The 22,176-nt window shown below is 30.6% G+C and overlaps 1 protein-coding gene across 3 annotated transcripts in view; it reads right to left on the bottom strand.

Moving 5' to 3' along the window:
- Positions 1-22,176, bottom strand: part of LOC107450327 (murinoglobulin-1) — a 95,379-nt gene that overhangs the window by 9,381 nt on the left and 63,822 nt on the right. For 2 of the 3 annotated variants that reach the window (XM_087168343.1, XM_087168344.1), the window contains exons 20-30: positions 21,825-21,981; positions 20,931-21,159; positions 16,388-16,627; positions 13,288-13,339; positions 13,037-13,129; positions 10,448-10,624; positions 6,929-7,167; positions 4,811-5,048; positions 3,691-3,863; positions 2,560-2,769; positions 815-930 (exon numbers count right to left, since the gene is read on the bottom strand). In XM_087168343.1, the coding sequence (XP_087024469.1) occupies positions 815-930; positions 2,560-2,769; positions 3,691-3,863; positions 4,811-5,048; positions 6,929-7,167; positions 10,448-10,624; positions 13,037-13,129; positions 13,288-13,339; positions 16,388-16,627; positions 20,931-21,159; positions 21,825-21,981 (1,924 nt within the window). Of the gene's footprint in view, positions 1-814; positions 931-2,559; positions 2,770-3,690; positions 3,864-4,810; positions 5,049-6,928; positions 7,168-10,447; positions 10,625-13,036; positions 13,130-13,287; positions 13,340-16,387; positions 16,628-20,930; positions 21,160-21,824; positions 22,000-22,176 lie in introns of all 3 variants that reach the window. The other variant, XM_087168342.1, reaches the window with a different exon arrangement.

The following is a 22,176-nucleotide window of genomic DNA, read 5'->3' as shown; positions in this document are numbered from 1 at the left end:
GCAGATAAAGATGGAAAACTCAACTACTATTGTAAAAAGGATCAACTGGTGTCTAGTTTCTGTTGGGAATCAGAGCTTATATAATTCATGGAGGCATAAGAAAAATTTCGCCAATCTGACCTTTTTTTTTATAAAAAACTTTATTTGTTCGTTCGATAATTCTTTGCGGAAGAAACGTTACGTATAGTTTAAAATTAAAACATTGCTTCAACCGTTAGCCTTGGTTTTTCTCTTCTTGTAACGCAAATGTGAGTTATTTTCATCAAAAAGTCCTCCAGAAAGGCAACATTTTCCCCAATACCTGATCCAGGACCTTCCTTGTCTTCTGGAATAAGTTCAAAATTACAAGGCTACGAAAAACATTTAGTCACTAAGTCAAAATTGGGTAGGCTGTTCAACGATGGGTTTATGAAGTGTAAGGCACCTAAACTGAGGATTTGTTTTCTATCTTCACTGACTAATAGCTTTAAAAAGCTGTTTAGAAAGGAAAGCTATTAGTAGATAAAAAGTTTTTGCTGTAAAAAACATATTTTATGTTAAAAACACAAGCTGCAACATTTTTAACAAACATTTACCCGTCCTTTCTAGCCAAAAATGGTAAAAGCAGTTCAAGCAATAAAGAAATTGATATGATTCGTAAGGATAAAAACTAAAGGTGAAATCAAATTTACCAAAAATACATTATGCAAAAAGAAAATGTTATCAATTTTCTGGTAAGATCTTTTGATTCTTCACTTAAGTTATAACAATTAGAATTCTTCAAAAACACTAGATAATATGTTCTTTTTTTAATTCATAAAACAAACTTAGTTACCTGACAACAACTCCAATTGTAGCTTTTTTGCAATCCGTATCCACACAATCTCCATTCACGTCCAAAAAGAATTTCCTTTTTTCGGGAGCTGTTTTTGTATTATAACGGAGGGATGTCTGGAAATACAGCCATTAATTAATAAATACAACATATTAAAATGGCATGCAATTTTAATTTAAATTAGATATCCTAAATTTCAGTTTAAAATATTATATAAATATTTTTATCCAACTAGTTTTGACAACTTCTTTTTTAAAATATAAATATAAATTTAAAAAAAAAACTAGTTTATTTGTTTTATTGTGTGTGAAAACTTTTGAAACTAGCAAAAAGTTATATTTATTATTTTATTTTTATGTGACCATTTTTTGGTAAAGATAAGGAATTTTTTTTGCATATACGCTAAACACTAAGAAAATTTCTATCACCTAAGACAAAAAAAAACATTGAGAATTTTATTTCGAAGGACATCAACTATTATCCTAAAAGCAAGTGCATAAACTACTAACTTTGGGATCAATGCAATTAAAAAAGCAAATTTTTAAAAAATTCCACACTTGTCTTTGCTATAAGATATACATAAAATGAAATTATACTTTTTTCTCTTAGTCTGTAGTTTAAAGCATGTGTGTTATGATCATAAACACCCATAAAAATTGTAAACAATTAGATTAAAAGCATGAAATATAGTGTTTAAGGTGGTGTAAAATGTGAAAAATCTGATTTTGAGACTCAAAATCATTAGTCTATCCATTGATATCACCTTGCACAATAAACTATAACTTTGTAAATAATTGGATCACAAAGGAAAGTTACATATTTGTAGAAAGGTAAGAGTACAAGAATTCTAAATTTATCATAAACTCAATTTCGAAAAATGTGTCCAAAATAGTGATTTTCCACTAGTCAGATACTTTAACAATAATATAGTAAATTGTTATTTGATTGTCTTCAATCACCCTTAATTGAAAAAAAATTGAAAAAATAGGAGAAAAATAAGGATTTTAAATTTGAAGCACTTTTACGTAATTATAGAAGCTCGATTAATTTTTTTTTAATTTTCCGTAGCATAAGTTACTATGTACTTTTTTCGTATTCTGATGAGATCATTTTTAATACGGTACAAATACTTCACAGCATAAAAAAAAACTCGTAAAATGGGGTAAGTTGACAACTAATGGGCTTTAAGACCAAGTCAAAATTCTTGATGGTTTATGTTGGTTGCGATTCATGATGGTCCAATATCATTTGATGGTCACCATCATCAAATATTTTCCATTACGCGTTCATGGGTTTGGATATGCCAACAAACTTCCATCATTCCATGATATGCCAACAAACTTCCATCATTCCATGAAAATGATATTTTCATACTCTGATGGTTAACCACCAAGAAAAGTTTGATTCTCATAGACCGACAATCCATGATGATCCTTGATGGTTCCAACTCTGCATTTCCATAATGGTTTAATGGGAATTCTTGTTGGTTCTCAGGAATAGACCATCACAACAAATTACTATTCTTATGTTGGACCATCATAAATCAGTCCGAATTCCAACATTATGGTGGTGATTGCACATGTTGGTTTCCATCAAAAATTATAATGTGTAATGATGGAAATATTGATGGTTACCATAGAAATTATGTTGGCCCATCAACGGAAAACCGTCAAGCATTTTGACTTGGGAAGGTACTCTGTTTCCCTCACTTTTTTTACATTCATTTCGACTAAATTTTAGCTCACCTGTATAAGACCACATCCAGTTCCTTTAGCTTGAATTTTAAGATCGCTTGGTACATCAGAAACCTTAAACCGTTGAACCAAAAGTTTATTGTCATCATTTATTTCTACAGATTTTTCAAAGCCACCAGTTGAACCAACTTCTAGATTCAATGGATCTTTGTAAACCAGTTTGGCAAACTCTGAAAGAGCCTCTAAGCCGACACATGTATCCTGAAAAAGGTAGTAATGATAAGTTAAACAATAATAAAGCAAATGATTGTTTTAAAATTATAAAATCAATATGTACTTTATATTATATATATTTTGATTTGATATGTGTTTTTTTTTTTATTTATTTGCCTATAGCATGTTTTAATATAAGTTAATTTTCAGTATTAAATTAAATTCTTTGAAATTAACATAAAGGAATGGATTAAATAGAAATTTTAATAATGCAAGAGTAGGACATGGCTGTGCTGAGCCAAATACAAATTTTTGATAAAATTTAGCTTTATTTAATTTTTTTTAAATTAATGTCATTATAAGCACTATTATTTTCTTAAAAAAGTAAACAACATATAAAACAATGTCTCTCTTACCAGAATTAATAAAATCCCAGAAACGTTTGATAGAATAATTTGACAAAATTCTTTATATCTTTAAAAGTTTACAAATAATCGGGGGGAAAAAACATTTTTATGAAATTCAAAGCAAAGAAGTAAAAAGAAAGAAAAATACTTCAACTTATTAGTTCTACTATTCTACTTATAAAAAAGTTCTACTTATTAGCATATCATAACGAAGTTAAAAGGTATGCTAAAAAGTAGTACCTGAAAAGGTTCAGACCCTGAATACTGCACCAATCGTAAAGGACATTGTTTACTAATCGAACGTTGCTGTAAACAAAGACGGGTACAAAATGGACAGAAAAGAGTAAGAAAGATTTTTAGACCCGTTTTCACTTAAAGATGTTCAAAAAAGTGGCTAATTTAATTGAAAATGAAATCAGAGGACAAAAAAAATTTCTCTTCAAGAAATAAGGGAGGTGGGAACAGGGTTGATAGTTCATAGCCATCTAATTAAATAAAATTTGTATAATTTATGTTTTTAAAATATAACTGAAAACAAATCTGAAAGAATAGAAATGCATACTTGAGTCGATTTGAAACCACCATTTGGATTCATATGAGCAGTTAAATAACGGACGTAAGGCAGAACGTCCGAAGCACCACCTCCTATTTTGAGTGTAGTTAGCACAGCATATGCATCAGTCTCAATCTGAACTGATTCACTTCCATTTACGACTCTGAAGAATTCCATGCCATCTGAAGTAAGAAATTATACAAAAAATATAGACACTATTTTGCTTTAAACCTTGAAACAACTGAATGATTGTGGAGCTTTTAATAATAATCCATAATTTTCAAAAAATGACTTTTTTGAATCTAACTTTTTCTTCATTTTATTTTCAGAAAGCCTCTCAATATTTAAAAGCACACTTCGCAGAAACTCCTCGTTGCCGTGTTTAACGCAAAATAAATCGTGCTTTTATTTTATTTTATTTTTTTAACAACTTGAAAAAGGAAAATAATATGAATTATCGCATTATATTGCCCCTAATTCTTCAACTGCTAAGTTCTCTTTTTATTTAAATTTTGAGAGAGAAGGACGCTACCAGGAAATTTTTTTAAAAAGCACATTTAAGTACGAAATAATGAGACGAAGTTTATTGAAAATAAGAATTTAAGGAAAATCGTAATATGGTAAAATTTAAATACTCTACGAATATCAGGCAATGCATTCGCTTTAAAAGTTTTTACAACAATTTCCGTTTAAAATATAACATTTTAATATCTCACAATATAAAATGCCAGAACAATATCATATCACTGTTTTATAACTAAGCTGGATTCGTTTATTTTTAGGAGATATATAAAATTTGAACTGAAGTTTATACAAAACTTATCGAGATCAAAACTCCGTTTCCTAAGCAGAACGAAGTATAATGTACATTTTTATCTTTTTCCCCTTGACCTTAACAAATGTATAAAATCGTCAGTCCTTTTTCAGACATGAGGAAATTCATTAAAACAATGTGTTGTAATAAGAGATTAAAACATAAATTTCCTAAGCAGATGACTTGATACATTTTTCTATCTATTTCCTTTTATTTATTTGAAAAATTCTTTAAATTGTTAGTCATTTTTAGGGTATATGTTAATATTATAAATATTTAAGAATTATACATTACAGGGTTAATCAAAAACCTTACCCTTTATTTCACTACTTTTTTTCACTTCTTCGATTCGTGTTTTTGCTTGTTCATTTTTACCAGCTAGAGCTTCAGCGTACGCATACAAAAATGCACCATATGGACTGGTGGGTGGTTTGTTTTCCAAACAGGTAAATGCAGAATTAATGGTTGATTCGTTGTCGAACTTAGATATAAGGAGAGACGATAATACGTAGGCTGTAATGCTACCTGAAGCTTTGTCTTTTTCAATTCCTCCCTGAAATATAATATAACACTTACTAAAGTCCATGTTAATGAAGTATTGAAATGTAATAAGCATTTTCTTTCTAAGCATTTGTAAATAAAATATTTAAATATTATGAAACATGCCGACTAAGTATACTAGTTAAAATATTGAAATGTAATCAAATTTTTATCTTTAACTTTAGTTCATCTGTGACGTTAAATATAAGCAGTAAAAACTGAACATAGCTACGTCATGAAAAGCGTAGAAAGACGATTCGAAACAAAACTAAGCATGACTATCTCATTAAAAACGCTGAAAAAATGTTTTTCGCCTTCATAGATTAGATTTGGCAGTTTTTCTACTAGCCCTATGTGTTATGCTAAGAGCATATGGATACTGTTTGACTTATGTTCTAGACTAAGTGACGTACCAGCGGTTAATGCAGTAGAGAATCATTGGAGCTTTAGAAATATTCACGAAATATAGAGCTTCACGAAATATATTTTACAATAGACTAATAGTGATTACGCTTTAATTTTGAGGTGAATAAAAAAAAAGACTACTTGAAGCATCCGATAAGGGCTAGAATGCTTGAATGCAATAGAGGGAGTGCAAACTAGTACAGAAGAGAGCTCCATAAAAGAAACAGATATGAGTTCGCTCCTCTTTTAAAGAACCAAACCAATGGATTCACTAATTAACAAAGCTAATTCTCTGCTCCGAGTGCAAGATAACAAAACAACAAGCGTGCAGCGCTAGTCCTTGAATGACACGCTGCTTCCCTATGGGGGACAGACTTTATTGCGGGTTTAGTAAGGCGGAAAATGCATGGTATTTTTATGATTCACGTTTTCCTTAAGTTAAAGTGCGGTATACACTCAGCCGATATTCTTTACATTGATCACATATCAGTTTAAAGGCCACAGCACAGTATTACCTACATTGATTATTTTTAGGTAAAGAGTATCAAACGGTGATCCCTTACCTCGAATTTTCTACACTGTCATTTTATCTACTCTAAATTGTACGAAATTTTAAGCCAACTTCGGGTAATAAAAAAACAATACACTAGTAACTGATGAAAATAGAAGGAATATAATAATAGAAAAAAATTGATACAAAGTCTAACAAAATTGAATAGTCAAAATTCTTTTAAATAAATTTCTTATTTAGAAAGATATTTTTTTTCGCTTTCCACATCCTCAAATTGAAAATAAATTCAATCCTCTGTATCTCTTTAAAAAAAACTGTCAACCTTTCTCCACATGCAAAAGATCTGAAAAATGCTACTCCTATTAGGACACTGTTTGGAATTGAAGATTTAGTACTGCATGTTTGCCTATTTTGTAATCCTGCGTCCCAGTGTGAAGCGGTTTAGTTCCTATGCTAATTGTTATCCTGAATTGGTAAACTTTTCAATTCATATTAAAGTCTTGGCCCAAGTCTTATAACTTTTCAGTTCATACGGAAATTTTGCCTGAATTACAAAACTTATCAGTTCGTGCTAAATCTTGGCCGAAGTCTCAAAACTCTTTCATTCATACTTATATTCGGCCTGAGTTGCAAAACTTTTCAACAGTTCATGCTAAAATTTGATCTGAGTTGCAAAACTTTTCAACATTTCATGCTAAAATTTGATCTGAGTTGCATAACTTTTCAACAGTTCATGCTAAAACTTGGTCTGAGTTACAAAACTTTTCAAGAGTTCACGCTAAAATCTTGGCCTCTACGAGTCTCTACAGTTCATACTAAAATATATCATGAGTTGCAAAACTATTCAGTTCATACTGAAATCTTTTCCAGAGTTGCAAAACTTTTCAGTTTCCTATATTAAAATCTTACCCCCACTGTTAAAATCTCACCAATAAATTCAATAAATAAAACAAGTTATGATGTAATTGTTTCCTCACCTGAAGACCCATGTCAATTATTTTTCCTATATCAGGGAAGCATCCATTTTCTTGTTGTTTAGACACAATCCATTCCTGCATGTGTTTCAATACGAAGTCATCAATTGATATGTATCTCTTAGCTTCAGAGAAAGAGCGTAGAACAAAGGCAGTCAAGAACATGCTTCCTTCTCTATCTCTATCGCCAAATGCGCTGAAGGAGCCATCGCCATGTCGATACGTGAGCTCACGTTGATAACCTTGAAAATAAAATAATTAACATTTAATGAAATAGAGATAACAGGAGAAAACATAAATGATGTCTAAACAATTTTTAAAGTATCGAAGATGTCGATACGTGAATTCACGTTGATAACTTTCAAAATAAAATAATTATCATGCATTGAAATAGAGATAACAAGAAAAATCATTAACGGTGTGTAGACTATTTTGAAAGTACCAAAGAAGTCGATACGTGAGCTCACGTTGATAACCTTGTAAATAAATTAACTAGTATTCAATAAAACAGAGATAACAAGAGAAAACAAACGGTTTCTAGACTATTTTTAAAGAATCGACGACGTCGATATGTGAGCTCACGTTAGTTACCTTCGAAATAAAATAATTAACATGTATTAAAATAGAGATAACAAGACAAAACAAAAACTGCGTCTAGACAATTTTTTAAACTATTGTGATAAATCATTAAATAAAATTAAAATATTTCTTTTACCATTTTTAAATAATCTAGTAATCATATTTTAAAGCTTATACTGCACGATTGGTTTATTGAATGTAGAATTTTTTTTAGTTCAAGTAGTGGTAGAAAGCTATTTATCGCCAATCGTAAACAAGCTACTCATTTTACGAAATTCGGCGGTGTTATTAACCATGTTTGACTCAAAAATAAAATATCAAAAAGTAATAACAATGTGCCTTGAAGTCATAAGATCCATATTTATTTTAAAAATCCCAACACCCAGATAATGTTTTTTATTCCAGAATAATTATTTTTAATTTACATTTAGTGTAGCTATTGGAATTTCTGACTAAGAATTTGGGTTTAAATTTTCTTACCGCAAAAATGGAAGAAATAATTCAAAGCCCAGAAGGAAATCTACTTTTCATAAGAAAAATCAAATTAGAAGTGAAAACTGAAAAGTGTCCCGTTATCCATTATTAATAAACTTTTTACTCGTAAAATCTGAACAATTTGTTGTGAAGCAGGGATTATTCGATGAATTCAATAAACCCTTCACGTGATATTTATTGTAAAAGTGGCCCTTTTGAAAAATATTTTAACTTAAAAACGGACATTCCTAAAATATTTTATCTTAAAAATGACCCCTTAAACATTTTTTTAATAAAAATGGATTTCTAATAATATTTTTCATTTTAAAATCAATTTATATTTTCAAATCTACTATCAGTGTAGAAATCTACGATCAGTGTAGACATACATTGCTAAATTTTTTCCTGTTGAAATTCCAGTGTCTCAAAAGTATAACTCACTAAAAAAAATCAAAAATTTTATTTTATTTTAAATTTATTTTTTATAAAATTACAGCTAACATATGTAAGTTTTAGAATTATTAAATATTTTATCTTTTCTTCTATGACATTTCTTTCGTAATGTTTAATTAACATTACAAAACTCGTTAATTAACATTACAAGAACTCAGTATACTTTACAACTTTTTTAGAAGCAACTGGTGGGAAATTTACGGAAATTTTGAATTACATATTCGTCCGTACTATTTGCTACGTTTCTATTTACATTTGTGTTCTATTTACTTAGCAATGAGTATCATTTTATATTTATTTATGATTTAAAAACTCCAACTTATTGAAGAATAATTTTTTTTTCAAATTCTTCCCACATTTATGAGTAGATTGCTTACAATTTCCTAAAAGCAAGACATTTCACAAGCTTGGATTGACCTAAACATGAATACTAAAATTGGAGCTCAAAGGTTTAAGTAAATTTAATTGATTATTTACCTGATAGTTAGATAAATTACTGTCTCGTTAGAGAGTCAAAAGTTGGGTAAAAAAAATCCAAAAGAATTTTCAAAATTATACATTTAAGAAAATTCATTTTTCACAACGCATTCAACTGTAGTATTATGTTACTTTCGTATTAGATATCGAAAACATTACTTAATTTTTCGTTCGATTATAATTTTATAATGGTTTTTTGTTTTAATTGAATTACGGTATATGTGTGATTCTCACGAAACATGACAAATCACTGTCCCTTGCTCCAAGATCTAATACTATATATTAAAAGAATTTTTTTTTTTAAAAAATTTATAAATGGCATTGCTGTTAGCATTTTAAAATGACTTTGCACTAGCATTGACTGTTTTGCATTCTTAAAAAGTTTAATTGAATATCAAAATGTCATTTTCCTGGCATGTCCCAAACAATATTTCCAATAATAACTAGCATCAAAACATACATTCCCATACATTTTTCAAAATCTAATTTTTTTTATCTCATCCTATGTAAGCATTTCCAGAATATACGCAGAGAGTATTGTTTACTAAAACTTCGTTTAAAATAATTTTTCCTGTCAATAATTTGTTTGTCCCATGAAAATCTGTCATTTTCTTGGCTACTTTGATTTAATGATTTATAACCAAAAAAGATAGCGCCAGTAGGTTTTTATGCTGTCATTTTTCTGGCTTCTTGGAATCATTAATAACAAAAACTACATTGATTTATCTGAGTTATTTCAAGAAATACTGTTGTTTTCTGCAGAATATAAACGTCTTCGGCCAAAATATTAAATTAAAGTTATATGCTATAAAATGGCGAATTTGTCATTATCCTGGCTGTCATTTTCCTGGCTTATGAATGCCAGGGCATTAAAGTGTAACCAGAAATTCTTTTTAACTGCTAATACTGTAAAGAGGGAAAGCAAATATTAACCTAATACCAAGTTTTTGAATGATTGTAATATGCTTGGATGTAATCAAAGTTATTTATTTATTTAATGATTGATTATTATACACAATTTTATTCTGTACATATCAGCAACAAAAATTATTTTGTCTCTTTCTACAGCGGATAAAAAGAATTAACTTAAGCAATTTATGGTTCATCTAACTAACATAAAGGCTTAAGTTGAGTTACTTACTATTAACTTAAAATGACTGCTTTTTAAACTTCTGAGGTAATACTATGTCATTTTCCTGGCATTCAAGATTTGGTGAATTTCTATTTTTTTTTCTCGAGCAAATGTGAATAAACTACACTGCTGTCTATAAGATATTAATAAGTGTAGCTAAAGAAGTATGCAAAAAAATTTTTAGATTATTTTGAGGACTTTTTTGGTCCGAATTGTCATGTTTCATGAGAATCACCCTTATACCAGTAAATCGCATGAGAATTTTCCATCTAAAATCAAATCTGTTAAAGAGCTCTAAAATGCATTTGTGACAATAAATTTAATAAACAAATAGTATTTGACAATAACAATGAAATTTGATTTATAACAAAATGTATTTGGCGATAAAGAAGATGTGTCATAATTACCTTTCATAAGGTTTTTCTTAGCTCTCCTTTCAATGTCTTCACTTAACATTCCGACGTCTTTCAGGAAATCTAAAACTAAGTAATTAGGAGTGAATTTCACCATGTTCTGCTCACCACAACCAGTGGGTAATGTAACAAGTCGATCTAAATTATCCATAGCTTTGCCCAGAACATTTCCTAAAAAGAAAACAATATGTGATAGTTTTTTCTAGAAATATCATACAATCTATAAAGATAAGTCTATAAACAAGTTATTAACTAATTAAATTAAGAAGCCATTTAGTATGTTGCAATTCGTTTCAAAATAAAGTGAACATCTTTTTCAACAATTTTTAATCTAATGTTTAATAACCAACATTATCGATGTAAGTAAAAACAATGTTTTTCTGTAATTTATCCCCAGCAGTGAATTATTTGAATGACAATCGGTTCACCTATATGTAGCATTAAAATGAATATCTGTCTATGTTCTTTATATTCTTTTGAACCATCCGACTTAGATGGATGAAATTTGGCATACTAGTAGTTCAAATCACGGGGAAGTTCTCCATTTGACACTAGAATTCTACTACGAACCGTTCGAGTGAGATGAGAGAAAAATGTATTTACTCATAGGATTAACATTACGCATTGTTGCAATTTGAATTGCAGACAATTCTTATTTTAGCTTGTAGCTCCAATTAATAAAAACTAAATTTTATCCAAAATTTATAGCAAGCTCTTAATAATTATTTATTTTTGTTTCTTTATTTCAGGTGAGGGTAAGTAAAATCAATGTGAATGTTTCTTACTGTTAATAATGGTGCCATCAAATTACCATTTCGAAAATTATTTTCATTAATAGTATTTTAAAAACTACGTTTATTCATTCATATACATATAGATTATTTATTACTTAGTATAAATATATGAAATATCAGAATAGCAAATGTATGACTATCGTTAATATTGACATTTCATTTTGTTTCTGAGGATGAATATTTTCACAACTATGCCACCTAAACGAAGACGCTATTAGTCGATCAACACCTCAAGCGAGCAAAAAATAAATAAAACGCTACCCGCGATTCAGAAACATCAGAGCAAGGGTAAAAAAAAAAGTTTGGTAACTGAGTACAACAAATGCAATTCAGACTGGAGGCGTTGTAACATGTGAAGGGCACAGCTAGTTATAAATAAAAGTGCATTTTCCTATGCTTTAACTACGGAATATTATTTGGAAGGTGAATTTTTCTGTAATATTACACTACAAGTACTATGAATTCATACTATACATTTTAAAGGTAAATTTTCATATAAGACACTACAGAATATTATTTGAAAGAGTAAAGTGAATTTTTCTACAAAATTGTACTACAGAACCTCATTTGAAAGACCTCTAGGTCATAACAAAAAAATTTAATGAAATGCTTAAGAAAAAAAAAAGAATATTACTTGATAGGCATGCAGACTATTATTAATACAATTGAATTTACTTATAGTTTTACAAAACAAAATATTATTTGAAAGGAAAAAGGAACAAATAAGTAAAATTTATTTCACACTACTGAATATTTTGAGAAAGAAACCAGGTTAGAATAATAAGTGAATTTGCATTTACTTATTCTTTTACGTGCATCTAACAACTTTCTCTTTCAGAAAAAAAAATCTCCAGCCGGTCTCAGCATTTAAATAAGTACTTTATTGAATTATAAATTTGCATGATTTATAACCGTTTTAACATAGCATTATATAATTTCCTTCACATGCATTATAAAGAATTCACTAGCACGATGTTTCACAATAAGTAAAAAAAAATGTGATCGCTTTATGACGATCACTGGTTGCCCATTGGCCAAATGCTTTTTTTCTTTTCTGGATTGACTCTGATAAACGTCACAACATTTCAAATCATGAGTACCAAAAACTGTTTCAATTGATGTTTGTCGTCGAATTGGTTTTTAAATCCTGCCAATATACGTGTTTCAAGACGTTACAAACAACTTTTCCCTCTCCAATATTCATATTTATATTAAAATCACAGTCAAATTAGTAATTATAAGTCAATAATAAAAAGAATATAAAAATACTTTAAACTATTGTTATGTAAATACATTAAGGAGCACTACTGGTAAAAAGAAAAAGAAAAAAATAATTCTAAAAAAATTATCAAACAGCAGCGGTCGCTAAAAACATCGGACGCATGCAATAACGACGCATGCTCATTGTTTACTATTACTCTTGAACACAGTTGAAAAGTGCGATGACGCCATCAAACCCATTACAACACCTATTTTGCCAATGGGTAATCAATAAATGATGCACGGCTTTTACATCTTAGATATACTCAAGAATATCATTTGTAAATGGGAACATTTTAAAAAGATAAACGCTTAGAAAATCATAATAGCAAGGAAACTAACAGCGACTCTCAAAGTTCTTTTCTGAAGAAATTAAATTTAAAAAATTTTACACTAATTACAAAAACCAAAAATTTTTTTTTGAGCACTAGAAAATGTAAAAAAAAAATTTTTTTTAAGACTAATAAACATGAGTTACATTAGAAAAAATATCATCATTTATGGTTAATAAATAATTATTGTGGTTTACCAGTGAAGTCAACATATGCTCTGGAAGAATCTGGCACAATATCTTCTGGCAAACTCAAAGAAATGCTATTTTCATAAGTACCATTTTCAGAATCTAATAAAATAAATACACCTAATTAAGATTTTATTTAAAACTTTTCACAAAATATTTTAAAAGAAGTAAAGCGTAAAGTAATATTAAAAGTTGAACAAAATTTTTTTATTTAATTTGGAGAAGTTTAAATTTTAATAAATTAAGATTTTATATATTACCTGATGGGCAAAACAGAGAGCTATAAATCCTTTCAGCAGGAAAACCTTCAGCCTGTAAGTTATATTTTATTAATGTATAGAACAGAAAATAACAAAGCGTGGCAAAAAAAAGTGTAAAAAGTGCCAACTTATTAAATAAGTGAGATGACAAGAAAGTAAGACTTATTTAATGACCACTGTCAAATTATTTGGGTTTACGACTATTAATATTCAACTCCGTAGCTAGTCATTTTGAACCCCCTCCAGAAGACAAGGGAACTCCTGGATCAAGTATTTGGAGAAATGTGCCTTCGTGGAAGACTTATTGATGGAACTAACCAGCATTTGTTTTACATATAAAGGAAAACCATCCACGGTTAGCCCAGCATCGTAGGGACTAACTCATGATTCGTCCACCACTGAGTATATTTTACGTCAGCACTGCGGTCGGTGCAAGCCGGATGCGGAATTCGTATCGACCAGCCATCTCTGGAATTTGAACCCGGTTCACCTCATTGGAAGGCATAAGGTCTATCCACTGATTGACCACGACTCAAGCAAGACCTATTGCGATGATCGAATATTTTTTTGGGTATTTTGCAGATGATATAGAAATGAAAGCGTTAATTACTTGTATTTATTAAAATACTTCACTTATATGGTCGTCTTCGGTTTCTTAGCTATTAGCTTAAGGTTAAATCTGCTTAATTAAAAAAAAAACAACCAGCCATAGAAATTGTGACAGCTACAAAAGTAGAAGTAAGAAATAAAAAAGGATAAAATTAATCCATTGAACTCAAACGTTGAGGAACCCAAAGTCGTTAATGGAATAGTTAACAGAAATGCTACTTAATACTATTTATATAATTCTCTCACTTTATTCATATTAAAGCCAATTCTCTATTTAAAGATCACCGTTTTATACCACCTTTGGAAAGAGAGCATGGTATTAATTAATCATCTTTAACTATTTTATTGTAATTAATGTCAAATGTTTTGTATCACCTAATCACAGTACGGGAAGACAATTTTGTTAAAATAACGGACCTTGAAAAAAAATCAAGATTTATACATCTACTTATTTCGCACATTATTATGTATTCGATGGAAATTAATTATATATATATATATATATATATATATATATATATATATATATATATATATATATATATATATATATATATATACAGGGTGGTCCCGAATTCATGGTACAAACTTTAATGGTAGGTACAGGACATTGTAACAATGATTTATTGTATAGGAATGTATAGTCGCAAGTGACGCGGTGAGGTGTAAACAGGGGAAATAAAAGGAAAGAGAAATGGAGTGATCGGTTGGTATCATTGCCGGTAGAGGGCGGTAGATGTCTAGCCGCCTTTAAAAATGATGCATCGCAGTAGGGAAAAGCGCCATTCACAATTGTGCTGCCGTAGACGATGGGTGACTTTACGTATGCAGAAAAAGCAGACATGCATTACATGTACGGCCGTGCAAATGGTAACGGCAGAGCTGCATTACGAATGTATCGCGCGGAGTATCCTGATCGACGAATGCCGGATCATAGAATTTTTCAACGGTTACACCGTCATTTTTGTGAAACTGTTGCGTTCGACGTCAACAGACATGACGCTGGTCGATTAAGAGCTGTACTCACTCCAAGGCTGGAAGAAAACATCTTGAACATTGTGGCTGATAGACCCGAGTCAAGCACAAGAACTGTTGCGTGTGACGTAGGTGTGAGTCATCAGAATGTATGCAGAGTGTTAAACGAAAATCGCTTACACCCCTTCCATTTTCAGACAGGTACAAGCATTGAATCCGGCAGATTATCCTCTCCTCGTGAACTTCTGACTTTGGGTGATGCAGCAATGTGCGTTGCAGCCGGATTTCGTAGGTGATGTGCTATTTACAGATGAAGCGACATTTTCACGCGAGGGTGTCTTTAATGCGCACAATTCCCATGTGTGGGCAACCGATAATCCACATGCAACGCGTCCACATGCGTTTCAACAACGTTTTTGTATTAATGTGTGGGCTGGTATTGTGAACGACTTTTTGATTGGCCTATACGTACTACCCACGCGACTCAGTGGCGGAAGCTATCTTATTTTTCTGAAAGAAGTGTTACCACAACTGCTGCATGATGTTCCTATCGCCATTCGTAACCGCATGTGGTTTCAGAACGATGGGGCACCAGCACACTTCAGCATTGATGTACGGAATTACCTGAATGCCACGTTTGGTGCTCGATGGATTGGGCATGGTTGACCAATCCCTTAGCCACCCCGATCTCCCGATTTATCGAGCCTCGATTACTTTTTATGGGGACATCTAAAGCATCTTGTTTATGAGACTCCAGTTGACTCAGATGAGGATCTCGTCGCTCGCATATTTGTAGCTGCTGCAGGTGTGCGTGAAATACCAGGCATCTTTGAATGTGTACGCCAATCGCTCCACCGACGCTGTCAAGCATGTATCGCTTCTCGTGGACGCAATTTTGAGCACTTACTGCAAACATGACACTTGTCAACAACGCTTTCAATAAAATCTTTGTTTTTCCTTTCGGCCGTTATTTCTCCTGTTTACGTCTCACCACGTCACTTGCGACTATACATTCCTATACAATAAATCATTGTTACAATGTCCTGTACCTACCATTAAAGTTTGTACCATGAATTCGGGACCACCCTGTATATATATATATATATATATATATATATATATATATATATATATATATATATATATATATATATATATATATATATATATATATATATATATATATATATATATATATATATATATATATATATATATATATATATATATATATATATTATTTTCATTCATTTTGCCACGTAACTACCTTGCATTAACCTTGATTTTTTTAACGATTTATTTTGCAGATTATAATGTATTTGATGGCAATATTGTTCCGTATTTATTCTTATTCATTATGTCACGTATTAAAATTCTATAAAATGTCACTTAAAAGCTTTTCATCGGATGAATATAAATTTTGTGTGCATGAGTATAAATTTTGAAATGAATAAATTTCTTACGACCGTATAATAAACTAGTTCTGTTTTCTATTTGGTTTATTCATTAAACTTACCTCAACTGTTAGCGGCTTTGTGATGGCGTCTTTGGCAATATTTTCTGATACAGTGGAGCTTCCACAGACACCACTAGATGGCGCAGTTTCAGCCTTTACGGTGATGTTAATTTTTCCCACGGTTGTTGCCTTCAGTTTAACTCTCAAACTTTCACTGGTATCAGGTTGAAGACAGATATCCCCATTGATAGACTCACTGGTCAATTCAAATCCTTGTGGATCATCCAATTTCACAGTTAACTGAAAAACAAATTTTTTTTTATCCTTTATGTATATTACGATTGAAATTTGTGGTGCAAGTTTTGTTATTTTTAAATTACAATGATTATTCTTAATCAGAAAGAGTCATCCGCGGTACTTTTGCCACCCGGCTCCGTAGATAATCGATACCCAAATAAGCATGATAATTTTCTTCCATTTTCTACAAAATGTCTAAACTTATTTTAAAAATCTGTGATTAATGGTGCACACGAAACTCAACTAACAAAACTAGATGAAGAGCTGCAAGAATGAAGATGCTTCAATGACACGTGGATGACGATGAGAATGGCACCTCCTTTGACTTCGAAACATTTAAATGTTGTTTGCTAGAACAAACAGAGTACAATAAAGAAAGTGACTTGGGAAATTTAAAAACCGTGTCAAAATGCAATAACGGGTATAAATGATGCATATTTAAGTAAGACTATAAGATCTTTCCCTGATTAATCATAATTTGTTTTTCTTCAAAAATATTACTTTGAACCTCCCTTAGCTCTACAATTTAAGCATAAACGTAGAAAACAAAGAGGGCCACCCTGAAAAACTTTTAATCTAATGATCGGATCTTCACGTTCTAGGACTTAATTTGAATGGTTTGAGGGGGTAACCTCAAATATACTAATTAATTTCTGCTGATGGTATTTTGAGTTACGAATTAAGATATAAAATCGCACTTTCTATGAATAAACATACATTTTTCCGGATGGATTCGGATTTCTGACTCCCAAAGTATGCAGGATAGGGCAAGAGATTCTGAGAAATATGTTCCCAATAGTTTGGTTAGGTGAGAGGTCTAGTGTTTAAGGCCCTTAATAAAAAAAATTCCGTTTACATCTTTCACAATATCTCCAGGTTTGACTATATATCAAAATTTGAGTGAAGTCAAATCGGTCGAATAGTTCCTGAGATATCAAATTTTAAAAATACGACAATTTTTAAAATCGATTTATCAGAAACAATTTGAAGGTTTCGTTCAAATTTTGTATTTCGCTATGCAAAATTGCATTCTTTAAAATTAATCAAAAAGTATATACCTTAAGATTAGAATTTTATTCCACAATTATTAAATAAAATAATTAAAATAAATATTTATTAAAATTTATTTTTTGCACATCTTTGGATAAACAGATTTTATAATTGCATGCTAAAAATGTTTAATTCACTTTAAATGTTCTAGAGATATGGCGAAATACGCAAAAAGAGAAATTAACATTAAGTGAGCCAAAGAAGAGACCGCTGTCCTGACGAAACTATGGGGACCATATTTCCCAGTCAGAAATTCGAATCCGTCAAAAAAAAGTTATGTTTATATATAGAAAGTACGATTTTATAACCTAAAATATCGTCTGCACAAATTAATTAGCATATTTGAAGTCATGTCTCGAACTATTAAGATTGAGTCCTAAAACGTAACGATCTAATATCAAAATTAATTCAGTGATCCGTTCTTTTTTTTTTTCTTTTTTTTTGCTTACTGTGCATTTAGATGTACGTTTTAAGATATCACCATTGAGGGATTTACTGGTCATTTCAAAATTTTAAACTACCCAATTAGCACAATTCACAAAAACGATATCGTAAAAACTTAGCTCTGAACATTGTACAATATCGCAGCGAAACATTGTACTATATAAAAATGGACCCCTTTTATAACGTATATTCAATATCGTGAAACAATATTGTTCGATATTGTAAAAACGTTGGGGAGCGTCGATCGATATCTATCAGCAATTCGGATATCTCTAAATTTATATTTTAAATTAATTTTTTGGAATTATAAAAATTTGGCTTCATTTTTTGTCTTTTAAATTATTAATTTTGATTTAAGAACACAATAAAGTTTAAAATTAAAAGTTTTACAAGCAGACTTTTAATGTGAAATCGACGGGAATCGTACAATATCGTACACAATGTCAATTTTCGCCAATATTGACAGCGTCGGTCAATGTAGACTAAAGTTGTCACAATATCCCTGTGCTACTTGGGTACGTGGTTTCATTTATGATTAGTAAATATTCATACATTTTGATAAATATTTATTCATTTTTTAAATTGATCTAATTTGTGTTTAATCCCTTGCCAGTTTCGCCCGTATCCAGTTCAGGCAACTACTACGTGCAGTATTTGTGATGCCCGAGCTGACTTCGGGCAAGAGAAAAATTAAAGTTTCTATTTTGTGATGCCCAAGCCGAGTTCCTACTTTATGATACTTAGTTCTCTATTTTCCTAATAGATGGCATTAGTGGTCCTAGTTTTTTACCGATTACGACTTCTGTCGAGGGAGAGAAAATGTGGGGGTGGGGGTGTGACACTTTCAAGAATACATTCCACTAACGGGAAAAAAGTCTACTCCTACCAGACAGTGTTTTATATACTGTCGTAAAATCGATGAAAAAGGGAAGAGGAAACACACAAGTTTATAGCAAAAAGTGCGATATGGGCTTGTGTGCAGTAACATGTTTTGGGATATACCATACTCTAAAAGCTTCGAAAAATTTATGTATTGAAAATCATATTATTGTATTTTTATATTATACTAGGAGGCTTCGCCCCTTACTCGCTGCCACTCGCCAACCCCCAGAACTGCTTTCGCAGGTCATTTCGGATTGCTTCGCAATCCAATGCTCGCTCATTGGATACGTTCTTAACTTCCAGCTTTTGTATATTTTTTTTGAATACTGAAGTTCCGAAAACTTTTCACTGTAGAAAATTCTAAATCTGTACATTTCAATATTAATTTGAAATTGCAAACAGTTCACATATTTTTTCTTAATCACACTATTCTAAATTTCAGTTGTTGAGAAAAGTAACTGTTTAAAAGTAACTGTTTAGTTTTGTTTTAAAGTCTTTCCCACCAGAGGGCTAAAGCCATGTGTTGTGAAACAATATGAAATAGTAGTCTGCGACTGAACGCCGGATGTAAAGCATCGACTTTGATGAAGATAATTTTGTATTTTTAATTCTCTGAAGGGCGCTACCCTAATAATATGGAATTTGTAAAATAAATGTTCATATTTTTGATTGTTGATGAAGCCCATCATTTTGTGTTTTCATCAGTGTTCAGAAGCAGAACAACTATAAATTTTATTTTATCACAAAAATATTAAATGTATAAAAAACAAAGAAAAGAGTAAGAAAATGAGTATAGTCATAGAAAAAGTTAAAATTATAATATAGTATTTGTCAGTTGAAATAAAACTTTTTGTTTAAGTCATTGCTAACAATTCAAATTTCCCCGAGGCAATTCTAAAGTATAAATTAAGGTAGTATTGTTAAGTTGAAATACAATATTTTCAGTTTTGATGTTAACAATACAATTCAATTTTTCACAAAAACGATTGTTTCCATTGTTAAATTCAATGTCAACAATTCAAATTTTTCTGAGGCAACTCTTAACCTCTAAATATTTTTTTTTTATGTACACATTTCTAAATGTCAGTATTCAACCACAAAACAACTGGAAGTCTTCAAATTTAGCATGAAGTTGTAAAATGTAATGAAAGAGGGTCATAGCAATAAAGAAAGTAGAAGTAAAGTTAGTACTGTAAAATTAAAACAATATTTCTAATCAATGAGCCAAGTTCTTTAAGAAGCAGTTGTAGAAGTAAGTTGTTTATTTAAAACTTTTTATAGAAATTCTTTAAAAGCACTATTGTTAATTTGGGCATTTGGCGATACAACACTTATAGAATTATATAGGTATCATAATTTTGATCTAGTTGCGTTTCTATGTCACTTTGATTTATGTTGCTAAGTTAACTTTCAAAAAATTCTATGGCTGGCAACAGTATTTTTATTTTTTAAGTTGTTTATTTTTATTTCTTTTAGAATTCGTTACTTTTTTAGCGAAATGTTTTTTAACCTAACAGAATTCTTTGCCGACTGTTTTCTCTATAAATGAAGAAAATAAAGTAAATATTTAAATGATGTGAAAAGAATCTTATTTAGTTGTACAAAGTACTTCTGCCAAAATTTGGGAGCCACGTAAGAGAATTATATATATTAGATTATACTAATTATATTATATTTAACTTCAAAATTTTGTTTAACTTGCTCTAATTGAATAAGATGTGTGTTTAGTGTAATCTGTTACTTTTTTATGTGCATGCAGAAATTATAAATACAGTAGTTATTGCACTAGAAATTTTATTTTTGTAATAAAAAACTATTTTCTAAATTTTATAATAATATAAGGAATTTTCCATTTTTGATCCATTTTTCTGAAATATATGTCACTGTTAAGGGGTTAAAATATGTATTTGAGAAAGAAAAAAATACTTACTGGCAATGCTCCATCTGCGTAACTGAAGATGGAAACGACCAGGACGAATTCTTCCCCTCTAATAACAGAAGCAGGCAGAGTGTAATCTATGAAGAAGGCTTGGAATGCATCGATGGATGTTGTATTGGAAATTCCTAAACCATCTTCCGAACTGATACAGACAGCACTTCCAATCCACTGCGTGATGGTATCTGGTAACTTTTCCTTGGATATGTATGTGCCATCAGGTCTGGAAGAATTAATGCCTCAAATTAAGTCTGATTCTCGTAGGCTTAGTCGTCACGTTCTTTTTTCTCTTTTTTGCGAAAAATGTGCAATTTTTACTATGAATTTGCAACATACATTCATGACTGTTAGGACAAGCTATGCCTATTTTCAGCGAGCTGCTTCTACGATAATTTTGAAAATATCGCAAACGTTCTCTATGAGGGAAACATCAGTTTTATAAAAATGCAAAGCTTTTGTAATTTAATATTTTTCTAATATTTAACGCTGAATTATCTGGGCCGCAATAAATTCCAATTTTTGGTGTCTAATTTAATTTTTCTTACTTCAGTTCACGTTATTTAGGTTCGTAGAAACATTTCAACCGAGTAAACTATAAACAAAATAAACACGAGATTTTACCAAAATTTTTCAACAAACTTTTAGTCATTTAGTTTCCGAAACGGGAAAGCAACAAATTTTGAAGGATGACTTTAAAAGTTGTTTCTGAAGCTAATACAGCTGAGTACCGAAGTTATTTCATCAGGTGGAGATTAAGTAGGTTGTAATTTAAATAATATTTATAAGAATTATTATAGCTTAATATTGTAAAATACTTGTCAAACCTAATAATATTTTAGTACAGTTGCCTTGGTTTACGATAGTCAATATGTTGTTTTAAATGCTTACCCAGTCATTTCCATTTCAAACAGCCAGGTTTCTGGGAAGAATGTTCTTACTTCTGACACTGATTTTGTGGCAGAAAGTCCTATTTTAGCTTCAGCTGCAAAAGGTGCGGCAGCAGGTCTCCTGGCCGCTGAAAGGCCCATGGCGGCAGGACCAGCAGCTGTAGACAGTACATATTCTATATTTAAAATATTTAAAACTAATTAAAACTAGAAACATGCTTTTTCACGTTTTTCGTGTTAGTTCCAGTTCCATTCTTGTAAGTGATATCCAACACCGACCCTTTACCAATAAAAATAATAAAAACCGAAAAAAAGCTCAAATCAGTATTGAAAGCATAACATAAATAAATCAT

The sequence above is a fragment of the Parasteatoda tepidariorum genome, chromosome 7 (genome assembly GCF_982258835.1).
Source record: "Parasteatoda tepidariorum strain Cologne lab strain chromosome 7, Ptep-v5.0, whole genome shotgun sequence".
Classification (NCBI taxonomy): Eukaryota; Metazoa; Arthropoda; class Arachnida; order Araneae; family Theridiidae; genus Parasteatoda; species Parasteatoda tepidariorum.
This window is presented reverse-complemented; position numbering and strand designations above follow the sequence as displayed.